Source organism: Copadichromis virginalis, linkage group LG12 (assembly GCF_057382275.1).
Source record: "Copadichromis virginalis isolate Kocher_CV1m ecotype Utaka linkage group LG12, C_Virginalis_male_GT1.1, whole genome shotgun sequence".
Lineage (NCBI taxonomy): Eukaryota > Metazoa > Chordata > Actinopteri > Cichliformes > Cichlidae > Copadichromis > Copadichromis virginalis.
Window position 1 is genome coordinate 35599408 of NC_140629.1, and position 27576 is coordinate 35626983.

Here is a 27576-nt window from a genome sequence, read left to right on the forward strand (position 1 = left end):
ATTAGCTTCCACTTTTGTACAGAGTGACTCAGAAAAATAATACAGTAGTGCAAGAAGGTAACAATGGATACATTCAGTGTGATTATAACAACAACAAAAAAAGTGTTTCTGCCAGGAAAGTGCTTAGACCCTGCGGCTTCTGGGGCCAGCAGGGCAGGGGACAATTTAATGTTGCACTCAATCCGTGTAGCCTATCCACCCACTAATTGCTAATTGTGGAGCAGTGAGAACATTTCTGCAAACACAAGGAGGTGGAAGGAGACGGAGAGAGATGCAGGAGAGTTTATTTCACGCTCTCAGCATCAGGACAAAAGTAACTGCTCAGAAATATTTGGAAATCACACATGACATATTCAGAATCTTTATTGATATTCATTGTGTAACAATAATGCGTGTGACAACTGTCAGTGTAACCAACATCATCAACCCTTTGAGGGCTGGATTCAAATTCACAGCACACCGGATTTGTTCTATTTTAATATTAATCAATGTTAAATGTGGACATAATTGTGAGGAACACTCCCTTTCAAAAAAAAAAACAACTTTCAAGCTTTTTGTGTGTGAAAAGGTTAAAAGGAACACATTAGATATTTTAACGTTTATAGATTGTCTGTAGATTTTAATGTATTTGAGTCCTCCTGCTCTCTGGGTCACTGGGAGCACTGGTTGACATTATGGAGCTGTCGAACAAAAACGTGAATTTCATCTGTTTAAGATGAGGGTTTGATATATCAGAGGGATTTCTTTTCAGATGTTTTTAAGTGTTTTGATTGTAGTAAAATAATTTCCTGTAGGTATTAAAGACATCATAGTGTCATTTTACAGTATCAGCTATTCAGATTTCAGGAATGAAGGGAACGGCAGCAGAGAACTTGTAGCAGCTTTCTCCCAATAGCATCACCTTCATCCACATCAACCAGCTGCTTCTTATACACACACTGAAGCTTCTGATGGGCTTTAACTTCACTTCTGATGTTTAATTATCATTTAGAAACCTGTGCCAGCATGAGGGGGCACCCTCATGACCACTCAGCATGCATTAGAACAATACCAATATTCTTTGGTCTTCTTCTTAGCCTACTTTGGGTTTAAAGGATCTGAGGAAAGTTTATATTTCACATCACTGTGCACATTCAAACATCAAACCAATTTGAGTCTAAATGCAGGAACAATAACACAGAAAAAACAATCCTATTGGTGTATCCATCACCAAGGCTTATTGTATACAAACAGATGAAAGAAACAGTAACATGTAATCTATGCATCATTTAAAGCTCTGTACTCAAGTCTTAAATTGGGAAAAATCAGAAACTGTTTTTTTTAGGTCTGCTAATTACAGAAAAAGAGGGAGCATAAAGGGAGTAACATGTTTTAAAATGGCAGGCAATTATAAATACGTTTCTATCAGCTCAACAAATACCAGCAAACACACAACCTCTTTCTGTGCAGTGCTAAAAGCTAAAAGTATAGCTGCTGTATTTGAGACTGAGAGAACTCCAGTCAGAGATGGAGAAAGATGTAAAAAAGACAGGACAGACGACTGCACTGATCAGTGCAAACAAACTGAGGTATTAACTTTATGTTATTAAAGCAATCCATGAAAAAACTCGGGATAAACGGGTTAGTTTGCAGCACTGTTTGCAAATTTACAATAAAGTGTTGGACTGGTGCACAGTGGCTGTGGTGTTCATGGTCAGATTAGGTTACATCAAGTACAGCACAGATGGATTTGAACTGAAGCTGATATAAAGGCAGCAAACTGTCTGTCAGTGTAGGGGATGAAAATCAGCCAAGATAGCTAATGGATTAAGTTGTGTAAGATCAGCTGATCACCTGTACAAGAAGAAATCTACTGGATCACACAACAGGAATTATTGTGATTTGTGGTGCTTTTCCGTACACTCAGCCATTTTCACCAATATTAGCGTTCCCCCATGTGCCAAATCCCACTTTAACCCTTGACTGCACTTTTTTTTCTGTTTAGGTGTAGAGGCAAAGAAAAACAAAAAACGTTTGTATTCCCATGGACTGCTACATTTTATCATTATATAATTAAAAGAACAAGAGCTTCAGTTAGCTTGGCACGAAAAAAGCTGGTAGAAATGTCCTTCAAAGAGCTGCTTTTTACTATTTTGGGTATATTTCAGAGCTTGTACATTTTCACTTTTACTTGAATAAAGAAGTTTAATGAGTACTTCAGCTTTTATAGGAGTATTTTTTAACACATGTATCATAATTCTACTTAGGTAACAATTCTGCACTTTTGCCAGTTCTGCAGGGACCTGAAAAAGATTATTTTCAGGTCTGGTTAAACGCCAACATCACCATTGTTTCCCACTATATTAATCAATACTAAATTAGTTCAAACTCAAAAAAACAACTCCTTAGTTTTTTGTGAAACGTTACGAGTCATTTCATATTTCTTCTTCGATTCCAGGCTCCAGTGGTGTTTCATAAACCCAAGAACATGTTTTTAAGTTCATGGCTTGTGAGTGATCTTAACTACTATCATCACCATAGTTAGATGTAATGAAACCCATGTCAACGGTGCCTTTAAGAGCTCCTCTCTTATCTTCACCACTTATTATAGTCCCAATTACAGCAGCTCTGGGAAATAATTCTGCTGAGAGAGCAGCAGCAATCAGCAGTGAAGGATTTTTCTCGCCATTATGACTCAATAAAGATTACGGGCTTGACAGATATCTCACTGCGCGATATTCTTGAGTGATTTAACGCTCAAAAGAACGTCTTCACCACGCTGTGTCTGGAAGTGCCCGAGAAAACAGCAGCACTTTGTCAGGTCCGACACGGAGCTTTTCTGTAGTGTTTGGTTTCCCAGATAAAGGAGGTCCGCTGCTGTTGTGTTATAATGGAGATCAATCAGTTCCTTGCAGGTTTCTCTAAAAATTGACAAGAGAAGATTTTTCTTACTTCTTTAGAGAGAAAAACAAAAGACTCGAGGGTGCCCTGCACCTTTTTTTAGAAACGCCTTTACTTTTTCTTCTACAGCAGATTTCGATACTGCCAAGTTTATTGTTGCAGCTCCAGCTCACTTTGGAATCAGGGCCAAAAACTACTGGTTTCAAAATCCATAATCAAATATGATCATTAGTGTTTGAGGGAAATAGTCTCCCTGATTATCAATCAAAGGTTATAATTAAAAAAATGTTATTTAATTGTAAAAAAAAAAAAGTGAAATAGAAATAAAAAGAATTTCATACTTTGGGATAAAGTCTGAAAAAGTATTAGTGGCCTTATTAAAGGTTCTCTTTTTAATTAGGCCTCAGTCAGTAAAGGCTAGAGACCCGGGGGTTACTGCCAGTCACTAGAGTGAAACTGGTTCCAAGATTACGGTACTGCACTAAAAACAAGAATGATTGCTTTGGTTGCTAGCAGGTTACCTTTGTCCCACATGGTTTGTATGGAAGAAGCCGGCTTGTTTGCAAACTACTCGACAAGCATTAGTGGGACTGTGAAAAGTGCGACGTAAACTCGACACGGACATCATTCACCATCAAAGTTAAGCTTCTGAAATGTGTTGGTTGGAGTGGTAAAGCAAAATGAAGGCGAACTCTCTCTGTTGTGGAAAAAACTACATATGAGCATGACAATCTGCCAGTGGCTAAAGATACCAACGGGAGGTTTGTGGTACTACTACAGCTGGAGATAACCAGCAGCGACTGACCAACGAGTCAGGGAATACACATTTTTCCCAAGTTGAAACTCCATGTTGGACATGTTGAGATGTTTTCAAAAGTATTTGTTTTTTTAAACTTTTGTCTTTTTAACCATAACCATTTGCTCAAGAGCCTTCACGGTCTCTCAGACTAACATTAGAAACAAGAATATAGAAACTATTTAAGTGGCTAAAATGACTGATTTGGTCCATTTATGCCTGTTTTAATTGTTGCTTTTGTGTTTTTCATTCCTATAAAGTTTCTTTTATCTGTTGCAGACGTTGAAAAATGTAATCAATGTGTCTTCATCAACAGAGCTGTTTTCATCATCACTTTACGCATGCTTCTGCAGCAGTAAACCTTGGTACTCTAGGATTGTTAGCCATGGTTTACTATGAAATATTACAAGGCAATGATTATAAGAAGAAACCAGATTATAATGTTAAAAAATATACACACATTTTTATTATCTGTTCAATATAATACAGAGATGCACCTCTTTCTTCAGAGTCTGCTGATTGCTTTTGGAAGATTTAACAATATTTTAAAACACAAAACATATTTATTAGTTTAGAAAACAAACTTGAAACGTGGTGGGCTGGCTCTTTTGAGAAATGCCCTGTTAGCTCTCCCTCAACCTTTGGGTTGATCATCTAGCGTTTGCTGTTCCCAGTGATATACATCGATTATTCCATGAAGCGGGACACTGTTGAGGACAAAGGCTGATGCATGAAGCCAAACTGTGACATGCATATATTAAAGTGGCACAAACACGTATTACTCGTCCTTCCTTTACTACCCGAGTGATTAATAAGTGGAAGAAACTCACCAACACTTGAGTTGCCTGTTTAGTGTCCCTTGCAGTATCTGTAATCCAGCTAGTATGAAAAGCTTTGTTTCGGCTGCGTACTGCACAGAATTTATGTTAAAACCTTGATAAACAATGCAAATTTATCATGCAAAATAGCAACAAAACAAAAGGCAGATAATCCTCTGTGCTTTCTGAAACCGTCTGTTAACTCCCACACAGCTGCTGACAAAGACCACACAGGACTTCTTCAACCAAATCACAAAGCAAATTAACTATAAAAGAAGAATCACGATCCCCGGTGATTTCTGTTCTGCCGTTAACGCCTTTTTTTCCTCCCTCAGATACCCAGAATAACAACGCTTGGTTGCAAATCACACGGCAGCTACAGTCGACCAGGCTGCAGACTCACACAGCAAAATAACAATAAAAACACAGGCCTGCTCCCTTGTGAGTCAGACGCTTCGAACAAATTATCCTTTCTCACACTGTTTCTTAATTAAAAAAATCCTTCAACACGCACACACAAATATAACACACCAGAACAGGAGAATCTATTAAATAAAAATATAGGCTTCAGTTTAAATCGCAGGTCGGCTTAGTTTCATATGATCTGTAATGATATTACTTAATGCGCTGGTATTATTCAAAAATACCATACACTAAGATTAAGTGAATAAATAAATACATACATAAAGTCATTAATTAAATATGAAATAATAATGAAAATTCACTCAGGGCTCTTTCTTAGTTTGTGGCTCGGCTCAGGTCATGAGCTGATGTTGCTGTGATTTTCCAGATTAAATACCAGGTTATCTTTTGCTTTATTTTTCTAGTCAGACGATTGTTCTGTTCATAGAACCTGATATGTTAAATGCACTGAACAGGGATCCTTTTAAATGTCTCGGTAATATTATTAACACAGTTGCGTCCAGTACAGTGCAGAATGGCATAAAATACAACACTGGTTTTCATGTGAAAACAAAAGCTTTCATAGGATCTGTGAAATGGAACAGCTTATAGAACCACCTTTTGCAGCAACACAGTCATTTTCTGTATGACCTAATCAGTCTCTCCCATCTTTGGTCTTAAAGATGGACTCAAATTTCTTTAGTGTACAGAGGAGTTTATGGACGACTAAAAATTTCAAAGGTCGTGTGGCTAGAAAGCAAGCCCAGATCATCACCCTTCCACCGCCATGCTTGACAGTTGGTATGACGTGTTTTTGCTGATATCCTGTACTTGGCTTTTGCCAAATATGGCAGTTTGTTCAAAAATCTTAGCTTTAATTTTCTCTGTCCTAAAGACATTTTTCTATAAGTCTAGTAGTTTGTTTTCAGATGCAACTTTGCAGACTTAAGTCGTGCTGCTACATCTGTTTTGAAGGCTCCTGACAACCCTTGAAAACAAGCCATAGTAGTTCAGTCTTTTTCTAATTGCAGTGTCACGACCTTTAACAGCTAACATGTTAACTGAGGCCTGTATTGTTTCTTGGTGCATTGCTAGGTCTGACCTTGGGTTGAATTTGCTGGGATGTGCATTTGTGAGAAGATTGAAGCACTGTGTTAATGCATCAGTCTTTCTAGAGCTGCACTTCTTTAAAGGTATTTGACAGCAAACTGTTAAAACCTCTGCTTTTACAGAAATGGTCACACTTGCTGATGATCAGTTAATCTAGTCCGTTTGATTAGCAGCACCTGAGTAACTCTCAGAATTTTTTCACATGACTGTAAACAAACTGTTTCATGTATCATAAAATTAGCAAAACTGTGTAAATGTAAAAGTATATTTTTTTATATACAAAACATATATGTTTTATTGTCGGGCAGGATTATTTCAGCAACTCTGGGAACTAGAAATGCAGACATATCTTGACCAGAGGTTCCTACAGTAGCCTTTTCTGTAAGTTGAGTTATTAAACACTTATCAAGTAATCAAAAAATAAGAAACTTGTCCAGTAATCTCAGAGTTTCTTGAGAGAGGAGAGCTGCATTCTGAGGAGCTTTGGAAATGGCCTGTTACAAGGTCAAAGTCAAATAAATTTTATTGACTCTTCAGATATTCTTTGTCTTAAATAGGCACAAGTTCAAGTTTTGTAAATAGGACTTAGTAACAGATTAGGGGCGAGCACAACAATAGTTATGCATTTTCTACATCACCAGCTTGTCTGCCAAAGTTTTATGGATTTTCACACATTTCAGCACTTTGCTCAGTCTGTGGCAGTTCACTTACTGTATCTAAATCAGCCCAACCCTGCTTTAGACAGACTTTGCTTTTGGTTTGCTCTATAACAGCGTATAAAAAATGACTCTATAGTGGTAAAAGCCTGCGTCCAAAGTACTAAGAGCAGAAAAACAATACAACAACATACAGTACCTCTGGGAAATAGAAAATGCAGACATATCTGTTACCTGTTGTTAATTCATCAAAAGATCAATGAGCTTATGCCATAGTGAAGCGTCACTTCATTCGTCCTTCACTTCACTACTCTGCATTCACTATTGGTCAGAATTTAATCAAACTTACACAGAACAATCACCCAATGAGCGTAACGCAAAATGTGTCAAGGTCAAAGTCGTAAAATTTTACATTTAAAATAAATGAATTTCATTTGAATAAAGCGTTCATCTTCCTGCAGTCATATTGCAGCTATGCATGGCTTTCCTCTGAGTAACTCAGGTGTGCATTTTTTAAAACTGGACATGAATGCAAGGTCGATAACACACTTAAGTGCAAAGGATAAAGTGCTGTATGAATATGTGCGTGAAAAAGGTGAACGTGTCTAGTAGTGGAGAGTGCTTTAAGTGGTGCTTTGAGATCAGAAGTGCCACATCAATGCCAAAACTGGTATTCGTGTGGCATTCGGTTTTCTGACCTCGGAGTTCTGTTAACATAATGCAAGTAAATTAAAAATAAGGTACAGAAACATATGCTGCTCCTTTTGTTGACAGCTGATGTGCATCGGTGCTTGAAAATGAGCACAGCAGTGCATCATTGCGTCCAAAAAAATTCTAAAAAGTGTGATGTTTCTGTATTGAAGAGCATGATAGAGTATTGTTGATTACAGCAGTCACGTTGATCTGTAGATGAAATCGCTTGCGCTCATGATGCTGATTGGTTGTGAAGACTTTATGTTGTGAATCCACTCCAGTGCCTTTCTTCTATTCTTAAGTCTTTGTTCTCCTCCCAGGAACTGACTGAAACTGCACCGCCGCCGCTGCCTCATGCTCCTGCACGTGCTGATTTCGCTTGTGTTTTTTCGTAAGTACCCAGTATCTTTTTCTTTGATGCCTTCTGTATCTTTAGAGAACAAAGATCAAAATAAATAAATAAATAAAATATGAAAAAAAAAAGAAAGTGAAGCCCGAGTGTTGCTGCTTGAACTAATCCACACAGGAACACGAAGTATATCCAAATAACACTAAAATATGCATGGACCCTGGAGCTGTGCACAACACAAAGTCTCTCTAGTTCTCACTTTCCTTCAGATGATGTCCATGCTCGTTTTTCCTCTAAGAGTCAGATTCAAATCACCAGACAGTATCGAACCATTAAAAGGGATGTTTAAGCATTTCTTATTATTTCTTCTTAATATTTGCTATCTTGAGATTACCAGAGGGTTGTAATAAGAAGCATCTTCCACATAGTTGGGGTTGAGCTTTGAGTTAGCTGGTTCCACAAACCGTAGAGGAACCCAGTCAGAGACAACGAGTACCTTAAACTTTAAAATTAAATATTAAAAGCTACTCTGTATGATATCATAGCATGACCATGCTATAATATTCCTTTTGTGTTCACATTGTTGGTAAAAAAAATGTGGGTGGTAGATGTTATTTAGATGTTAAGAAGTGACCATTTTAGCGCATTGTTAGTTGCTCACTCTGCTTGTATAATTAAATTTTTGTGCATATAAATGAGAAATTATTCTTGATAAGATATTCTAATAAATTCTAATGTGTCACATTCTAATAAATGTGACACAGGATGCAAAAACCAGGCTAAAGTCCAACATTTTTTTTACATTTTCCTAAAATGTCTAAACTTCTTTTTTTTTCTCTATAAATGTTTAACTTGAAGGTGACAAACTGTTTCCACTCTGAGAGTAAAGCAACATAAATATTCACTTAAAAACTCCACTGCAACCACTGATTGATCATAATAGGCAACATGGTGACTTCATAATATCTGATATCTATATCTGATACTGTAATACAGATACAAGAGCCTTCGAGACGTAGTTTGGTTCCTCAACTCCCGACTGTTTAGGACAGGGGTGGGCAACTCCAGGCCTCGAGGGCCGGTGTCCCTGCAGGTTTTAGATGTGTCCTTGAACCAACACAGCTGATTTAAATGGCTAAATTAGCTCCCGCAGTTCTCCAGAGGCCTGGTAACGAACTAATCATGTGATTCAGGTGTGTTGACCCAAGGTGAGATCTAAAACCTGCTGGACACTGGCCCTCGGGGCCTGGAATTGCCCACCCCTGGTTTAGGAGGAGATTGCAGACAAAGAAATAAACAAACAGACAGATTCTGTTGTCTGAGAGATTTTGTGTAATATAGTAAAATATAGACTAAACAATTTTTCAGTCTATAATCGATTCAGTGTCATTCAGCTCTGTAAAACAAACTTGGCAGCAAATTAGGACCAAACACAAACATTTTTTCTTATTTATTTTTATCTACATGCAAATTTTCTCGACACGGTCATGCAAACCGTTACTGCACAGCTTCCTTCATTGTTGTTATCGAGGTAGGCTCAACAGGCTGAGCAGATGGTTGATGAAAGAATTTGTTTTAAAAGTGGCATTTCTAGCTGCTTTTTAAACCAAAACTCTTGTTATTTGTAACATGACCAAAATAAATTAGCATAATAATTTAGCAAGTTAAGAAGAGAGCCACTTTTATCACAGTGAAAACTCAGGATTCAACATACCTAACCCTAATGCTTTAATTTGCCTTGCAGTACAACTCTGTGAAAGGAAGCAGGTGACAGTGAGACGTGAAATGGTAAAAAGCTGACACAAAAACAATGAGGTTTCATATTTTGGGCTCTTTCATGAAGAAGACGGTTGAAAAAAGAAAATATTCAGGTGACATGCTGTTGCCTTTAAACCCTGAGCTGGTTTAGAAAATGCTTTGTGATGACTGTTAGCAAGAGGCCAACATTTCAGAGAGTACTGATTACACTTATATCTGCTAATGTCCATGATCAGTTAATGTGCAAGGTTATTATAGTGAACTAAAACTAAGCTAAAAACTAAAACTAGGTATGCACAAACATTTTAGTAAACTTAGTAAAAATGAAACTTTTGAAAAAAATAAACACTAAATGAAATGACTTTGTAAACTGAGTAAGTGGAACAAAATTAAAATATAGAGAAAATATCCTTCATATTGTTTGCCTAATAAGGATCTGACGGGCATGTTTTTGAGACTTTTGGATACAAAACTAAATCACCTGCTTTCAAAAATGTCTTATTTTAATACAATAAATAAAATAATACTTAAAAAGTCTAAAAACTAACACTGAAGATAATAAAGATTAAACTAAACTGAATGTTTCAAACACTAAAAGCTAACCTGCCATGCATAAATCTGAAAAAGAGCAATTCCCCTTTAATTTTGTGACATTTGACACAGTTGGGTTGTTATTAAAACTCTTTACCAGATTTATACTCATCTCATCTTTCTGTCACGTAATAAATTTAAATTGCATGTTAAAACGAATTTTAAGACTATTCCAATACTGCACCCCTCTCTCCGACTGCTAACTTGCACGCTTGCATGTTGTCTTGAGTTTCCAAAAGTAAAATGGGAGGCAGAGCTACCTCCCAGTTTGGACTCAAGAGACAAACTGAATCTCTGCTTTTAAGTCCTCCTATTTGATAAAGCCTAGTGTGGATCAGGTGACCCTGAGCCATCCCGTAGTTATGCTTCTATAGATGCAGGCAGCTGGGGGACTTCCCATGGTGCACTGAGCACTTCTTCTCTAACCCTTCACTCTTCTCCTTTCACTCCCTTATGTTTATTTGCCACTCCTGCGTGTAATTAATTTTTGTGTTTTGCTTTGCCAGAGTTTTCTTCCTGTTTAAAAGGAATTTCTTCCTTACCGCCATCTCCAAGTGCTGGATTACATCGGATCATCTGATTAGTGGGTACTGTGGGATTTGTGTGGTTGTGGTGGGGTGGGGTAGGAAGGTTCTCCTTATCCTACCTCCTACCCGTTTCCCCTGCTCTCCTATTTCTGGTATCTTTGATATAATCCTTGCCTGAGCCTTATTGTATTGTTTGCCTCATGAAAGATGAACTCAAGATAGTCAATTATCCAGTAATCTATAAGTAAAACTTGAAACAAATGATAAATAATTGCATTTTAATGATGCTTTTCTAGGCAAATGAGGCACACAAAGTGCTTAACACGGCAAACCATGTTCACAAATCCACATATATTTTATTGTATAAATGCACCACTTTCGATACATATCAGACACGGTTCACTATCTCGCCCAAGGACACGTCATGTGGGCCGAAGAAGCCGGGGATTCAACAACCTGCCTTCCAATTAGTGGACAGGCGCAACCTCAGCCGCCTCTTGAAATACGCCAATCACAGCATCACAGAATCAAATCAAATGACTTGATTCATTTGATCAAAATCCCAAATCAAATTTAATAAATTTCTATGAGATTATGCCTAAATTTATATTGTTCTTGCCTCTTGTAAAAGAGGCTTCAGGGACTTCAGGGATCTCAATAAAAGCCGTGTGTCAATTTCACCCTTTAAATCCACTTTGGTGAAAGGGAGAGGATGAGGAGGAGAAGAGGAGAAAGCAAGCAGAAAAATCTGCTGCAGTTCAAATAAAGCAGACTCAACTTTAATGTTTCCTCCGACACACTGGAGCTTTGTGTCGAGGTTGAATCACAAATAGCTGTCCTAACTGGCATGCAGAGCTGGATTTACCCAAATTAATCAGGAGAGGGAGGCTGGGTGGTGAGAGTCAAGGGAGCCAACTGAGTTTTCCATTAATTCTCACTCTAAAATCTATAATTAAACAAAGAGACATTTTTTCATCTTTGGTTTTCATGTTTCTTTTTTCCTCTAAATCTTGAATCGCATTTTTAAGCGCCCACAGAGCAATGCGGTTTTTCAAAAATGCCAAAAAGAATTTGAATCAATCCAATTATCCCTCCATCTTTTCCTTTTTCCACCCATCCATCAATCCTCCTTTTTCCTTTACCTCATTTTCGTTCTCCTCCCTTTTTCTTTTCTTCCTTTTCCTCTGCTTTCTTTGTGTCCTTCCTCCCCTCTCCCTCCTCCCCTCATATTAAATCCCTCAGTGAGCAGCCTCACTGATGTTTTTTTTTCTCGCAGACAAAAATCATCTCTGTCTTTATTGTCAGGCTGCTGAAAGAGGAGGCGTGTGTGTGTGCGTAGACAATCTGTGGTTTATCGAGTGTGTGTTTGCGTTTGTGCTTCACGCGTGACTGTGTGTGTTTTCACGAATAGTAGCCATTTTTCCCATTTTCTCTCTCCAGCCTTGCTCATCTCAGCTCTTCCTTTTTCAGTCCCTCATCAGCACACACACACACAGACACGCACACAAAAACCACTTACCTTCCTATTGAATGACAAGCTCTAATGGCATTTAAACCAACCGAGTGAAAAACAATGGACATTACTCACCGCTATAATAACTCCTGCTCCAAAATATCTCAACCTCTTTCTTTCCTTCAACACTGCTGCTGCACAATCAACCATTAACAATAATTACATTAGCACAATTCTGCATAAATTAATCTCCCCGAGTTGCAGTGTTTGCAAGCAGCGTTTTCATAATGATGTAATTATAAAGCATCTGAAGTGAAGCAGACATCACACGCTCTTAGTGTGACGGCTGATGAGAGACTCCATCGGGGGAAATGTGAAACCTTAAAGATGGCAAAGATGATTGGCCAGTGAACCATTACTTCCAACTCAGTAAACAGCCTGTGCATGGGAGCTATTATCCTTTCAAAAAAGAGATTGTAATAACATGGCAACCCCACATGTGACAACCAGATGTGGCTTGCCAACCTTGAATTGCAAAAGCAAATATGAACTAAAGGAAATCCAACGGCCACCACACTGTTTTCAAGTAGGAAGATTAATTGCCGCATTTGCAGATGCGTGCAATTTATAATTTTATTGTTGGACTGAAATTTACAGACTAACACTGCTTTTGTTGCATTAATGTAACTATCAACAGGCCTCTGTGGATTACATCTAGTGCTTTAGATGCTTTAGACACCAATAAAACACATCTTGTTAGCTCTGTAACAGGATATAAATATAGTGGTTCACTGGATTAAAAAAAGAGCACAATGGTAGAGCATAAACAAGTCGACAAAAATATAACTGTTGAATAATCCTCGTGGTTTCTATGATATCCTTTGGCATCTACAGGATTTTGTGTTTTTAAGAGTTAGTTACAGTAAGAGGAACATTGTGGTTTTGTTTAACTAAAATTATTTGTATAACATTTTTTGCAAGTGCTTCGCAGTTTCAATAAAAGCACAGATTAAAGAAACGTGCATGTGTCTAAACATACAAACACACATTAGGAGAACAAGAGCCAAAAATAATGGGCTGGTTGGCTGAATCAGTGGTCATTTAATACAGACCACTGATTGAGCTGACCTGACAGGCTGTTCAGAAGTTCAGGAGCCTCAAAAGCGTGATTGCCTCTGGTTTAAAAAATTAGAGCAAGGAATAGTTAAAAACCCTGATCAGACCAGACCAGAAAGGCTAACTGATGGAAAATAGTCTGAGCAGGTCTGCTGTGTAGACTGGAGCCATGTTATTAATAACATTTTTAAATGAATTAGAAAAAAGAAATGAAGGGAAATGATAATTGGGGTGATGTGTTGTGTGTTGGCTTGTTGTTTATGCAGCCGAGCTGCTGCATTCTGGACCAGTTAAAACAGGCACTTAAAAAGTTACTTAAAGTTATCAAATTCCACATTACTGAGTGTCAAAGGTTTGATTCTTGCAGAGTTTCTTAAATGAAAAAAGCAAGACTGGATGAGCTTTGAGATGTGAGATTCAAAATTCAAATGTTGGTCACAAATAATGTCAAGGTTCTTAGCAAAAGGGTTTGATGGAGCCGATGTAATAATTGCCATCCTTTGAGAAGCTGTTTGAGCCGAAAACGAGCACCCCAGTTTTTGCCATCATTGCGATGGAGGAAATTTAAAGACGTCCAGTTGAAGCATTCACTGATGTTGTTTGACTAAAAGAAAAGTTCAGCTGTGCATATTATGTGAGATAAACACATAATAGAGATGAAAAGCAAATTAGCTGCAGCCAATGGGACAGTAAGTGTAGTTAGTCTACTTGCCTATTCTAGCTGCCCTGTTTTGGTGGTGATGTACACCAATAATGTTGACATTACCTTGCTTAACCTTAAATCCTGCTTCATAGCACAGAGCTGTGATTCGCTGCCCCTCGTAAACATACGATTTGAACAGCAGATGGGTGGGGCTTCTGTGCTCACAGCCGCAGCTGTTTGCCTGAGATATTCACTCTTTATAGAGAGCCAAGAGTAGAAAAAAAGTGCCTGAAACAGTCTGAAGCCTGACCTCTTGATGGAAATTCCTAGTATATATGCTGGCCTCATTTAAGACTTTTTCTTTATATAGTATGTACGACTAGAAAAAGGGAAGAGCACACAAACCACATCTCCAAAAACCACATCCCCTGATTTGCCATCATATTGTCTGAGTCAGATGAAAGCAGCTTTAATCTGATTTGGATTTGAGCACATATGAGACACTCATTGCCTGAGTCAAAGAGCGACTGAAGCATCCCTCTGAGTGCAGCCGCTACAAGATGTTTCAGGAGAGCTGCAGTTAAATAAAATATGAAAGGAAGCGAAGAAGAAGAGGATGTGAGGTGATTCTTCGACGAGTTTTCAGGTAATGACAGACGGTGGGAGGTGAGATTATGATGCTGTTTTATTTCTGTGTTTCCTGTGGCTTTGGAGGCTTTGATGAATGGATGCAAAGGAAAACCTGCCAGCCTGCAGAGCAGAGCACGTGGGCGTACTGTCATACCATGAAGCCTTTTTCACTCTGTTGGCACTGATACTTTGATAGCTAATGGACTCTCAGTCCAGCCTCCACATGAGCTGTTCTAAAAACACCCTTCACACTGCCGTTTGCTCGTCCACTTGTTCTCCTTTTCTTCTATTCAAGCTTCTGTCCAATCAAGTAAAACAGAAAATCATTTTCCTTCGGTCTGCATCAGGCTGATTAATCAAAATCCCAATAAACTGAGCCAATATTGGCATGTAGTCAGACTTACCTAGCTTTGATTGATTACATATTTATTCAAGCTGATCAATGATCTTTGTCAACCCTCTCTCGTTGGGAAAGGAGAGCAAATAAACATGTGCTGTGGTATCACTCCACAAATTTCTGTCTGCAGTAATGCCCACAGTAACGACAGCAATGGAGCTGCACCCCGGCTGTGCAAAATGATTGACAGTTTGAGCTCACAGATTGCACAGTAGTAACAGTTTTGTTGTTCTTAAAGCAAAGGTAAGGCTTCAATAAAAACAATACAGCAAACAAAATCATGTGAAATCGTGATTCTTTGCTTTGGTTTGTTTTTTTAAGTTACACTCCTGGAATTGCGTTTTTTCGTAGACCTTGTGTAAAAAGTCAGAATTGTATGAAAGAAGAACCGAAGGCACCTAAATCTCATAAATCTATTTGCAGTCATGCATTCAAGTCTTGTGGGTTGATCTTTGTTTAACAGACCGATGTACTACCTTTTGCTAGAGACAAGAACATAAGATGCAGCAGTACAAGTCATGGCCTGTGATAAACAAGACAAAATACAAACTGCTGGAGCTTCTCCACTCTGGCTCTGCCTTGAACAAGTGAACAATGAGGGAACAGCGTGCTGGCTTTGTGGATCTATGGACGCCTCTGTCATCATATTGTAACCACAATGATATCACATTGTCCAAAGCTCAGTTTCTGGCCGGTCATGGGGGATGTAAAGTCATAACAGATATATGACCACAATATCATATTTTAAATGCCTAATAAATGTGTAATAAATAAATAAATCTAGAGGATAAAATGTACATTTAAAGGGTAAATCAATCCCAGGAACCCATTCTTTTGGATGTGGTTCTGGAAGTTTTCTTTTAAATTTATCTTTTTGAATCATACAGGACTTTCTCCACAAAACGTTTTTAACATTTATTTTAAAGGTGCCCTAAATTTTAACATTTTGAAAAGAAACTGAACCAATAAAACTAAGCCTCAGGGCTTATTATTATTATTCCCCATTTTCTGACCTATTTTTGATCCTGAACTTGTCTTGTTAGTTGGAAAGAAGTTAATATAGAAATTAAAGGAGTTGACGAGGAAGTTCAACAAGTTATGCCTCAATTACAGGATGCTAGTGAAAATCCTGTGTTGGTTGGTGAGTGGTTGCTAAAGGTTGCCAGCTCTCCGGTGAACCTGGTCACTAAGAGGATGCTGTACCAATAACTCCCTTGCGATTTTTTTGGTTGATAGCAGATTGTTGCAGCTTCCTGTCGTTCACATGCATGCCAACTTGTCTGCAAACACTTGCTAACTAAGCTCTAAGGGGTAGCAAAACTTGAAAGAGCAAACTGGAAATGGAGACCATTCATCTTCAAAGTATGTTTTCCCTTACCCTGAAATTAACACATTTAGAAAGGCACAGTTTCCCACAATTTCACTGCCACTTAGCAAGTAGTTGGCAAGTGTTTGCTGTTGGGTAGTATAAATTTTTCCAAGCAAATTGTAGTTACCAGACTGGTCTGTAGGCCTGCATAACTGAAGCCTAAATGAACAGAATGAAAGCAAAGAGGTTATTAATGTACTAATGTGTCAGTGTGAGTTGTGCGTTATTGTCTGATTGGGGTGCGTAACAAAAACCATTTAGTTCTGCTGACATGCTCATTTGCCTGGTGTTGAATAATAATAATGACATCTAATGAAAGTGCAGCTTTGCTGTTGCTAATTTATCGTTATTGAAGACACTGATGACTCTGCCTATATGTTTGTTACATTTCAAACATGCTTCCAGGTTTTGCCACTCTTATTCTCACCGATTTATTCCAGCCTAACAGATTCAAACCTCAAACCTTTAATTTCAAATAGCTTTTAATATTTGACACAAAACATTTTCATTTAGACTCTGAGGGTTTTGTTTCTTGGGGTTTTACAGTCACCATGTTTTAGGGGTAAAAGCTGATATTTTTAAGGACTAGACAGCTAAACTCCTTTGTATTATATACCTAACTTAAGGCTGGCGAGTGGAACTGAAGCATACTAATGTAGCTATGTGTTTAAATAAAGAAAGCAAAATTTTAAAAAAAGGAATTCCAAGGTCACTCGCTTTTTTTCAAAAGCTTCTAAAGCTTCAGATTTTCCTCATATTCACAAGGGGTCTACTTCTGCCTTCTGCCTGTCTGATTTCCATGTTTTCAGTCAACAGTCTCCTGTCAATCACAGCCCCGTGAAGCCAACACACAAAACCAAAGTAAAACTCTCCTGCCAGTACTGCTCTCTGCTGAAGCACTGAAATTAAAGGTGGATTTTACGCAACAAAAGAAGGAAAAAATAAATATTTCTCAACAGGGTGAACATATCAAAGTCTTTTCTACAAATGGGCGATGATGAAATTTTGCACAGTCTCAGTCTGCAGCAGTAAGCGCAACTCATCTGCAACACAACACGTCTCTTTGCAGCAGGGGACTCAACTCAGCAGGTTGTCAAATGGATGTATTCTGGTTATACTCTTATATAAAAGCAACATTACTGAACATTTGTGTCACTTTGTGGTTAAATTGCCATCCAACAGCAACAACATCATTATTTGTAAAGAGATTTCTGAATTTCTGTTTTAAATCTGTGGCGTCCTGGCTGAACTCTGAATCTAAATTAATGTGAATTTCTGTTTAATGTGATTTCTTTTTTATATGTAGAAGACAACAGTTTTACAGATTTGCAACAGATGGCATCTGATTTGGGATTTTCACCAGTTTATCACAGTTAATTGCAGCATTATCACAAATAGATTGCATGCAATTACCAAACTGACCCCAATAATTTTGGTTGTTCTGCAGTTTCCCTGAAGCGGTGCGCTATCAATCAGACCATTTGATGTGTACTAATGCAGTAAATTTAATTCTTGTTCATTACTTTTGTGCAGAAGCCGCTATCATGCCTTTTTTTTCCCTTTAGGCATGTAGTTCTACTTATTGTCAGTCTGCTTCGTCTCTGCTCTTTGTTATGCCTCTTCTCACATACAGCAGTCATTCACCACCAAACACACACACCCAGTTAAACAAAAAGATGAGGCGAAAAATTAGTACCCTGTCTCTGCAAATGCACATTTGCATTAAGCTCGAATTCAAAATTAACCCAACACACACAAACACCCCCATTCTCTCTTTCTCTCTTTTCTGATGATGATGGTGTAGCTGTTCTGCACACATTCATGAAATTCTGTATGTGCTGCATGTACCTGCACACATTCTTGGTTATATGCAGGGATGCCTACATAAAACTAGAGTCAGGTAGATTAAATGAAATACAAATCCCATCCTGCGAGTCAAAAATTGCCTTGACTGGTGTCCTGATCACTCTGACCACTGCCCATATTAAACAAATTAACCAAAGCTAATTTTCACAGCCAGGGCAATATCAACAAATATTTAAAAGAATTAAAATGTTGTCTTTTGCGTTTTCCCACCCAGAATTCAGCGTTAATGCCATCCTTTCCACACAAAGACTTTACTGGGTCGCCCATTTATTTCTTGTGAGTCTGTAGTCCAAGATGGTATCACTGTAGTCCATCAGCTCACTGCGGCAGCTGATAATTTTTCTATTTATTGTCAAGTGTTACTTAATAAGTCATTGGAAAAGGTGTGGTTTCATGTCTTTTAATGCCCACCTACATGTGTACCCCAACCCTGTGGGAAATGATGGATTTCTGTTTGTAATGCTCTAAACAATGACATTGTTTTACACAGAGATCTTTTTATATCAATGTTTCCTCCTTGTAACATTCCCAGAATAAAACTCAGAGTTTAACAGCTGTAAATTTTAGTCTTTGCACATTTTAGCAAACACGTGTCAGATCCCTGGTGGTTTGTCCTCCCACCCTTTAGAAATCCACATCAAGACTTCACAATCAGACATTTCGTGCCTTTAGAAAACATGTTCAGTCTTTTGGAAAAACATCTGGCTGGCTGTTAGATAACTATGTGTCCATGCTGGCTCCAGCCAATATTCTTTGAAAAAGGAAGGATAAACAACATCAAAGCTCTGCTGATTATCAACCTTGGGTGAAAACTGGACACATACTGTATGACGCAAGTTTGAATCCTGCTGAGAGCTGGTGACCTTTATGTGATGATAAATAAAAAAGCAGGGCCCATCATAAAGTCCAGTCAGTGATCAGCAGAGGGTAAAGAAATGCTAATAAATATTTGAGACAATTAATTTAATTATCCAATAAAAGTGAATATTTTTATTTAGTGCTCTATAACTGTCAATAGTGGAAAAACGACAGATTCTCTCTTTGCATCACACTGTAACACTTCCAGTCCTCATTAACACCTTTTTTCCCCCTTTTTAGCATTATTAGCGCCTTACAGGTGTAAGGTGGTGAACCTGCACAGCTGCTGCTCAGTTTTATCTTTTCCATGCTGATAGTTAAAGATGTTCCAAGCTCTGTAAGCGATCTATTTGATTTAAAATCTACTTTGGCTATTCTCTTGGTTTAACCACTCAAACGGAATCCTCAGAAGAGAAAATGTTGAAACAATGTTACATTAAAGTGAAAGTCACTAAGACAGCATAGGGAGGAGTTCGGGGTAGACAAAGGGCTAATAAAACACTAGCATTACAGCCATAAACATGAATCAATTTTATTGGAATTCCACGTGAAAGACCAATACAAAGTGTGATCTTGCCACAGATTCTCGATTGGACTTAGATCTGGACTTTGACTGGGCCATTCTAACACATGGATATGTTTTGTTTTAAACCATTCCATTGTTGCCCTGGCTTTATGTTTAGGGTCGTTGTCCTGCTGGAAGGTGAACCTCCGCCCCAGTCTCAAGTCTTTTGCAGACTCCAAGAGGTTTTCTTCCAAGATTGCCCTGTATTTGGCTCCATCCATCTTCCCATCAACTCTGACCAGCTTCCCTGTCCCTGCTGAAGAGAAGCACCCCCGGAGCATGATGCTGCCACCACCATATTTGACATGGGGATGGTGTGTTCAGAGTGATGTGCAGTGTTAGTTTTCCACCACACATAGCGTTTTGCATTTTGGCCAAAAAGTTCCATTTTGGTCTCATCTGACCAGAGCACCTTCTTCCACATGTTTGCTGTGTCCCCACATGGCTTGTGGCAAACTGCAAACAGGACTTCTTATGGTGTTCTGTTAACAATGGCTTTCTTCTTGCCACTCTTCCATAAAGGCCAACTTTGTGCAGTGCACGACTAATAGTTGTCCTATGGACAGATTCCCCCACCTGAGCTGTAGATCTCTGCAGCTCGTCCAGAGTCACCATGGGCCTCTTGGCTGCATTTCTGATCAGCGCTCTCCTTGTTCGGCCTGTGAGTTTAGGTGGACGGCCATGTCTTGGTAGGTTTACAGTTGTGCCATACTCCTTCCATTTCTGAATGATCGCTTGACTCCGTGGGATGTTCAAGGCTTGGGAAATGTTTTTGTAGCCTAAGCCTGCTTTAAATTTTTCAATAACTTTATCCCTGACCTGTCTGGTGTGTTCTTTGTAGTGATGGGACGTTCTGTATCGAGGCTTCGGAGCGTGTGTCGAGTAATGGAGGGGGCGTTTCCGCGAAGCGCGTATCGAGGCTTGCTTCATTTATGGGAGGAGCTGAAAATGATGACGTCCGAAGCCTCGCTGCCCGGCTGTACCACGTGACTGGTTCATGAAGTGGTTCGAACTTTGCCGCGAGATATGACAGCGATATAAACCCCTCAGACTTCATTCACAATGTGGGTGTTTGATGGAGAGTTGCGGTTAGTGAGAGTTTGGAGACCGTTTGGAGGTTTATGAGAGTGAGGAGAGAAAGTCAGGAGAGAATAGAGCCAGCTAAGAAGAGGAGGATGTCCTCCCCTGTGTGGGAACATTTTGATCTTATTCCTCCCAACAAGGTATGTAAATTTCTACAGAAGATGTATTTTCATGATACTGATGGTGCAATACAATTTATGTTGAGCTGTCTTGACTTTTGTACAAGGTGAAGTGTTTGCTGTGTGCCAGGGAGCTGGGATATAACAGCAACACCTCATCCATGCTTAGGCACTACAGAGCTTTGCATGAGAATAAGGGGGACACCGATCGTGGAGCAAGACCAGGTGAGCCATCAAATGCCATGATAATATAGCATGCAGTAATGTTACTAAATGATATAACAATATTATACAACTGTTATAAGTTACGTATGTGATATTTATATATGTGCTTTATCTTTATTGTCTTTCCTCAGGAGAACAATCTCAAATAGATGAAGACCTGGTCAGCATGGTGATTGAGGACTCCCAGCCATTTAGCATTGTGGAGGACAAAGGATTCAAAAGATTTGTTAAATCATTAAATCCTAGCTATGTTCTCCCCACTAAAAAGGTCATAAAAGCAGTGAAAATTTAGTTTTTACAGAATAAAATGTGAACAGGCAGGACTGAGGCTCAGTGTGTAGCTGTCCATACCTCAACGTTACAAAAGCACAACCACTGTCCACACCCCAACCACACCTCACCTCACAGTAAATGATCATTTCCATTTCAAGCATTTCCAAATAATCATTTCCCATACTGCCACTATAAATATACACAGTATACTGCCATCACTACAATATACATGTTTTACACACTCCTTTTGTTGTTGACATTTACAGGCTGTGTGCAAAATGCCACACTCTTCAAATTCATGCCAGCTATTATTTTTACGTCCAGTAGGTGTCCTGCTAGAGCAAATGAAGCTTCATGAAGCTTCGCGTTGGGGTGAACCAATTGGATGAAAAGCTTCAGTGCTTCATGGGGCTTCATCTGCCCATCACTAGTTCTTTGGACTTCATGGTGTTGTTGCTCCCAATACTCTCTTAGACAACCTCTGAGGCCGTCACAGAGCAGCTGTATTTGTACTGACATTAGATTACACACAGGTGCACTCTATCTAGTCATTAGCACTCATCAGGCAATGTCTATGGGCAACTGACTGCACTCAGACCAAAGGGGCTGAATAATTACGCACACCCCACTTTGCAGTTATTTATTTGTAAAAAATGTTTGGAATCATGTATGATTTTCGTTCCACTTCTCACGTGTGCACCACTTTGTATTGGTCTTTCACGTGGAATTCCAATAAAATTGATTCATGTTTGTGGCTGTAATGTGACAACATGTGGGAAAGTTCAAGGGGGCCGAATACTTTTGCAAGACACTGTAAGTGCCAAGTGAGTGTGATATTATCATAGTCTCAAGGTTTTGTTGTGTTTTAGAGTTTCACTGTCATTCTGGTTCTATTATTGTAGGTCTGTACCTTACAATATAAAGTGCATTGAGGCAACTACTGTTGTGATTCACTCTGTGTGCCTTCTGTCTCATCTATGATGTTGTGTCTTTGTCTTCCCATAATTCATGCTCTATAATGCTGCATTTCATTGTGTTGGTTGCCAGTTTGTGTTTTGTGTTCTTTGTTTTCTTCTTATGAATTTTTGTATTTAATTTTTTCGTTTTGAGTTTGATATTTCATCGCTCACAATTATTTGCTCATCCAGTCTTTGGGTCCTCACTCCTCCCTTGACACTTTTTTAACATGTAGGCAATTTTCCTAAACTTAACCAAGTAGTTTTTAGCAACTTACTCTAACTCGATTAGAAGAAAAATACCACTAAAGGAAAAGCACATACAAATGATAAATTAAAATATATAGAAAACCTCAGTCCCACCTAACAGACACTGCATTCAGCTGTCTGGCCACCTTGTAACTTATTCCATCACCAGCCCTCCAAATGACAACTCTGTTAGTCTCAAAACTAAATCATTAAATCTCAGCGTCCAGTATTTCAGTGTTTTTGAGTATCTGTGTGACACAACCTGGCACAACTTCAGTGTTTTGCATTAAATGAAAAAACAAACCATTAACCTCCTGTCAAGCTAATTCACAAAGGATTGTGGAAGAGACAACAACAAATCAAACAAATCATTTTTTTAATTAACTAGTATTGTTTTTTTTAAAAAGCTAATAAGGAGGATAATAATAAGGATAATAAGAATAGCAGTGGTCTGGGGTAACACAAGAGTTCTCTCTATGCACAATGCAAAAAAAGAGCAAGAAGGATAATGCATAATGTTTGGTATCAGGAAAAGCAATAAATAATATGCTTCATTTATTTAAGAATAAACCATTTTCCTCTCACATATGACCTGAGAGGAAAATGCAATATAAATCAGTCATGTGTTCACAGCACATACATATCAGTTTGTGGAATGTGGCTAAACAAAGAAATTTTAAAAAAGGTAAAAATATTGCACAATATAAGAATAAATATAAGCAATACATATTTGATGGGCATATAGCTATACAGCTGTTCTATTGTACAGAATGAGAATATTGTTATGTTGTTGATATGAGAGAGCATTTGTCTACACAGGTACACAGATGTGTGTGTGTGTGTGTATATATGTACACATATATAGTTACCAATTGGATTAAGAAATTGTTGGCAAACTTTGGGGCAGGTCTGGATAAGCCGCTGCTTCTTCCTGCTCCTTTTCAAACACCTTTTGTTTTTGTTTTACAGATAATTTTGCTGGAATTCTTTTATGTTTATTTTCCATTTCCTGTGTTTGATATATGTATAAATATAAATAAATAAAAAAGAAAGAAAGGGTTGTGGATGATGATCGATGATGGTCAAACTTGCTGTATGTGGACGTGATGAATGTGTTAGTAGAAGTTTAGAGCCAGCAAATATTATCACGTGGTACGGTTTACCAGTTAAGGTCGGTTGAATCATTCATCGTTGTACGTCACTGCATCAACATCTCTTCATGCTAGAAGTGAGAATAAAAACTAAACTATGTGTTACTGAGCACACTGTGTGTTTTACAAGGTGGATAGTAGAACTTAACGTCCTCCCCGCCAACAAAAGAATGATTGGCCTACGGGCAGACTGCCCAGCCCTACTAACAAGACCTTTTCCTTTAGAGTCGTTTGCTTTCACCTCTCCCAAAAAGCTCAGGAATCCTTACAGTATAATACAGTTTAAGCTGAAATTATAGAAAAAGGTTTCATATTTAATAAATGCATGATGTTTAGTGAGAAAAATCAAGATTACGATTACTGACCAGAATAATCATGGTTATGATTTTACAGCCTTAATGCAACCTATTTAATAAAATGTATGCCATAGCTGAAAATGTAATACATTCATTGTCATCATGAAAGCTTTCAGCCAGTGAAACACGGCACAATAGTTTTATTTGTCAGAAAAACACATTTCAAAAGTCTCAGCCTATTATCCTTCATAATCACTCACTCTTAAAGGTGCAGTTTTGGAGGATTTCAGCTTAAAACGCTGAAAACTTAAAAAGCCAAGTAAGTGCGTAATGGACCCGTAAAAAGCTGGCTGGGCAAAGTGATCTGGTTATTTATACATGGATGAGAAAGATGAAATGGTGCATTAAAAAGGAACATTGCCTTACATTGGCCTCTCCTCATCACTCTCCATCCCGATGCTTGCTTCGCTTGCTTTGGATCAGCTGTTTACATGCGACACTACAACTCCTCCTGAATAAACTAAACACTGTCAACGTCACCATGGAGACCAAGCCTGCACAAACCTGTTAAAACCCACCAGGTAAACGTGACGACTCAAAAGCTGCGACTACAGCACAACGGGAAATGATGCTTCTGAAAAAAGAAAATGGAATAACCGGATATTGGCGGGTGCGTTGATGCTGCTGCTGCAAGGTGATCAGAATTCAATATTAGGCGATAGGATCCGTCAGGAGCCGAGTGTTTTTGTTTCATCCTCATTCAGCCTGCAGGGATCCAGACTGACAGACAGAAAGTGATAGCAGAGCAGCCGCTGTCATTCACAGAGAAAGTCAAGTGCATCTTATTGTCATGCAGATGACAGCCTGAGCCTCAGCAGCAGCAGCAGAACTGCTTTTATTTCTGCCAGTGTGGCTAGATCAGATTTATATTTTAGTGAGAGGGTAGCTTTTTGAAGGTAAATTGGAGCATTTTTCTGCAAGAATTTTTGCTATGATACGGTCTCGGTTAGTCAGTGCGTTGCTCACAAAATTCATTACAACATATCTGCTCCACCAAGGAAGAATCACACCAGTTGTGATGATCCCTTGAGTTGGTTCACGTTTCTGCAGTTTCCTTGTGCTCTCATCGTGGTGTTAAGTCTATCATTAGCCATTTCTGGGTCCAAATGCTCTTTCAGTTCCCGAAAGCAAACAATTGTGAAACAGTTTAACTCCAAAACATTAATGCATTATGAGGTTTAGCAGAGCTGGAATAAGTAGTAAGTAAGCTAGCTGGATGACATCTAAAGATGTGAGGTTGTAGCATGCCAATAGTTTCAGAAAAAACAAAAAGCAAAGCAGCTCAGCTATAACTGTGAGAGTAAAGAAGCCGCTCTCAAAAGGGTTGGTGAAGTGTTAAATTGTTTGTGATCAAACTTCATGCTGAGCGTCTCAATTGGGCAGAGACAAATGCTATAGTATGGCAGCAAATAGACAAAAAAAGCAGACCAAATTTCTGCCTGGAGAATATCTGCGATGAGACCATCCACAAAACAGGATTAGTCATCAATATGATGCTGTATGGTTTAGATTTCTTCCTAAGTCTCAGACAACCTGAGAGGGATTCTTTTCTAAAGTATTCAAATATTTGGGCTGTCATGGTTTTAAAACCTTCGTTTAACAATATGTTATATAAAATGAGTGCTAATAAAAAGCTGGAGAGGTTTGGACTCTCAGCTTAGTAGTTTCTGGAGGCTTTGTGCTGATTTTTTTTTTTAAATGACAGGAAGAATAGCCATAAATTTTAGCATTCATGTTCCCTTCAGGATGATGTGTAAAAGTGATCATTTGATGGTTAATCTTTCTCTAACATCACATCATTTAGTTTATGATCACTTAGCTCTGAATGGAATCTTGTTTCTACCAGCTATTGCAGTTTTTAAGTGGTGGATGCTAATAAGCATTATAGACATTATAGACCAATCATTTTCTGGACTCTGTACTTTGGAACCTCAACATTGTCGTGTAGACCACAGCCATGTTAGGATTTTTGGAGACAAAAGTGACTACTGGACAGAGAGTGAAGTGTTAAGCTGACTAGCAATGTGCATTCTTATATACCTGCTAATTAGTAAGCTAAGAAAATCCTACACCCTAAAACTGAATTAAAAACATCATGTACAATATGTTTGTACAATTAACCAGACAACAAGCTCTATTATTGATCAGACAGTTGCATAAAGAAGCATAAACATGAGCAGGAGGTCCAGGAGAGTCACTGGTGGATGGATCTACCAGATAGCTATTAGCTACAGCTCCCTGTGTCTGCAGCCACATATTAATCATCCCTACCTTAAAGCCTTATAAATAACTTTTCTCCAGTGTAGTTGTTATGAACAGTGTCAGGTTTGTATCTAATAAATTACTGCATAGCTACACATGACAAAGGTTTAGGAAATCCGCTCATTTTTCGTGTGTCTGAAAGAAAAACGAAAATATCAGTTGATATGTTAGAATATCGAACTTTGAAAAATTCTCCGAAAAAACCTCCAGGATATTCAGCCAGCTCTAAATTGGAGAAGAGAAAATAAAATACAAAATTGATTAAATCTTCAGCAATACTCATATTTCAAAAACAAGTTTAAAAGAAGGCTCTTCAGTACTGTCACCAGTTTTAATGTATGGTTCTGTATAATCTTCTTCCATTTGACTGTAGTTCATTAGCTCTATGCACAAGTACAAGCTCTTCCATGTACTCACTGTTTCCACAGTTGTTCTCATCAGCAGGGCGTAACTATTTAATCCAATTTTGATTCCATTTAAATTAGATGCATCATACATCATTCATTCTCATTGTGCCTCCATTAATTTTAACCAGATTAACTTCCAAAAGGTGCAGCAGCCCAAAAATCTGTGTTTGGTTCCAGAGTAATAATTAAACACCAAGTCTCGAGATACTGGAGACATTTGATTTGAAGGCTAAACTTAAAAGCCACAGATGACAAATGCTCAGTTTGTGGGGCTCAAGTGAAGGAAACATGTCAGAGCAGGAGGACTGCAGTGCATGAAACTGGATATTTCTGCAGTGGCTGTGGTGTTTTTTTGTTCGGCTTTAAATTCATATGCAAAGACCATGATGACACCGAAGCTAGTGGTGCATTCATCCACTGAGGTGTAGGAAGGGTTCATGTAGACGACATTAAGGGGAAAACCGTCAGTCATCTCTCATACAGCTGTGAGAACACATGTTATTTATATTTTAATGAATAATTGCATTTGAGCTTTGCAGATGCCCTTGAAACTCTTGTGCAATCAGTCTGTAATCCCTTAAGCACCTTTACGTTAATTTGTGAAATTTTCACTTGGGCGAAAAAAAGCATTAGCAAAACATTTTTTATTTATTTTTACTTCTTCTTAATCAAAACTGTAAAATAGGACATAAATGACAGCTTGTTCATATCATTAGAAGGCCGCTGAATTTACACAAGATTCACAAAGGAATCCATCATGTCAGACTTGAAGCTTAGTTCAGTATCTATAGGCTGTACGTATGGCCCACTGCTGTGTTGGTGTCGGATAAGAGGGTGGGACTTTATAGCTAAGGGCAGCAAACTGCATCCACAAACTGTATGGATGCAAAGCAAAGACACAAATATCTGCTGAGAAGTACTGCTGGAAGTATCAGACTAACAAAATTGCATTCCCAAAACAAAACATAAAGCAAAGACTTATTGGAAACCTCACAGCAGGCTTCAGAAATGATTCAAA

The 27576-nt window shown here is 38.4% G+C and overlaps 2 protein-coding genes and 1 long non-coding RNA gene across 4 annotated transcripts in view; 2 read left to right on the plus strand and 1 right to left on the minus strand.

Annotated features, from left to right (window-relative positions):
- LOC146697518 (uncharacterized) overlaps positions 1 to 27576 on the plus strand; it is a 70894-nt gene that overhangs the window by 40794 nt on the left and 2524 nt on the right. The window contains exon 3 of the long non-coding RNA XR_014923411.1: positions 7676 to 7746. This is a non-coding gene — a long non-coding RNA (uncharacterized LOC146697518). The remainder of the gene's footprint in view (positions 1 to 7675; positions 7747 to 27576) is intronic.
- The window catches only part of znf608 (zinc finger protein 608), a 70852-nt gene that overhangs the window by 39351 nt on the left and 3925 nt on the right, over positions 1 to 27576 (minus strand). The window lies entirely within an intron of this gene.
- On the plus strand, positions 20319 to 21224 carry LOC146697521 (uncharacterized). Its single transcript, XM_085474213.1, has 3 exons — positions 20319 to 20700; positions 20787 to 20904; positions 21036 to 21224. Exons 1-3 carry the CDS (start codon positions 20599 to 20601, stop codon positions 21194 to 21196), a joined length of 381 nt encoding a protein of 126 aa, XP_085330339.1. The 5' UTR covers positions 20319 to 20598; the 3' UTR covers positions 21197 to 21224.

What these genes read in the sequence shown, in the direction of transcription:
- LOC146697521 (XM_085474213.1), top strand. Translation starts at nt 20,599, where the DNA reads ATGAGAGTGAGGAGAGAAAGTCAGGAGAGAATAGAGCCAGCTAAGAAG. An exon ending in ATCTTATTCCTCCCAACAAG is followed by an intron (nt 20,701 to 20,786) that starts GTATGTAAATTT and finishes CTTTTGTACAAG; the next exon opens with GTGAAGTGTTTGCTGTGTGC. An exon ending in CGATCGTGGAGCAAGACCAG is followed by an intron (nt 20,905 to 21,035) that starts GTGAGCCATCAA and finishes GTCTTTCCTCAG; the next exon opens with GAGAACAATCTCAAATAGAT.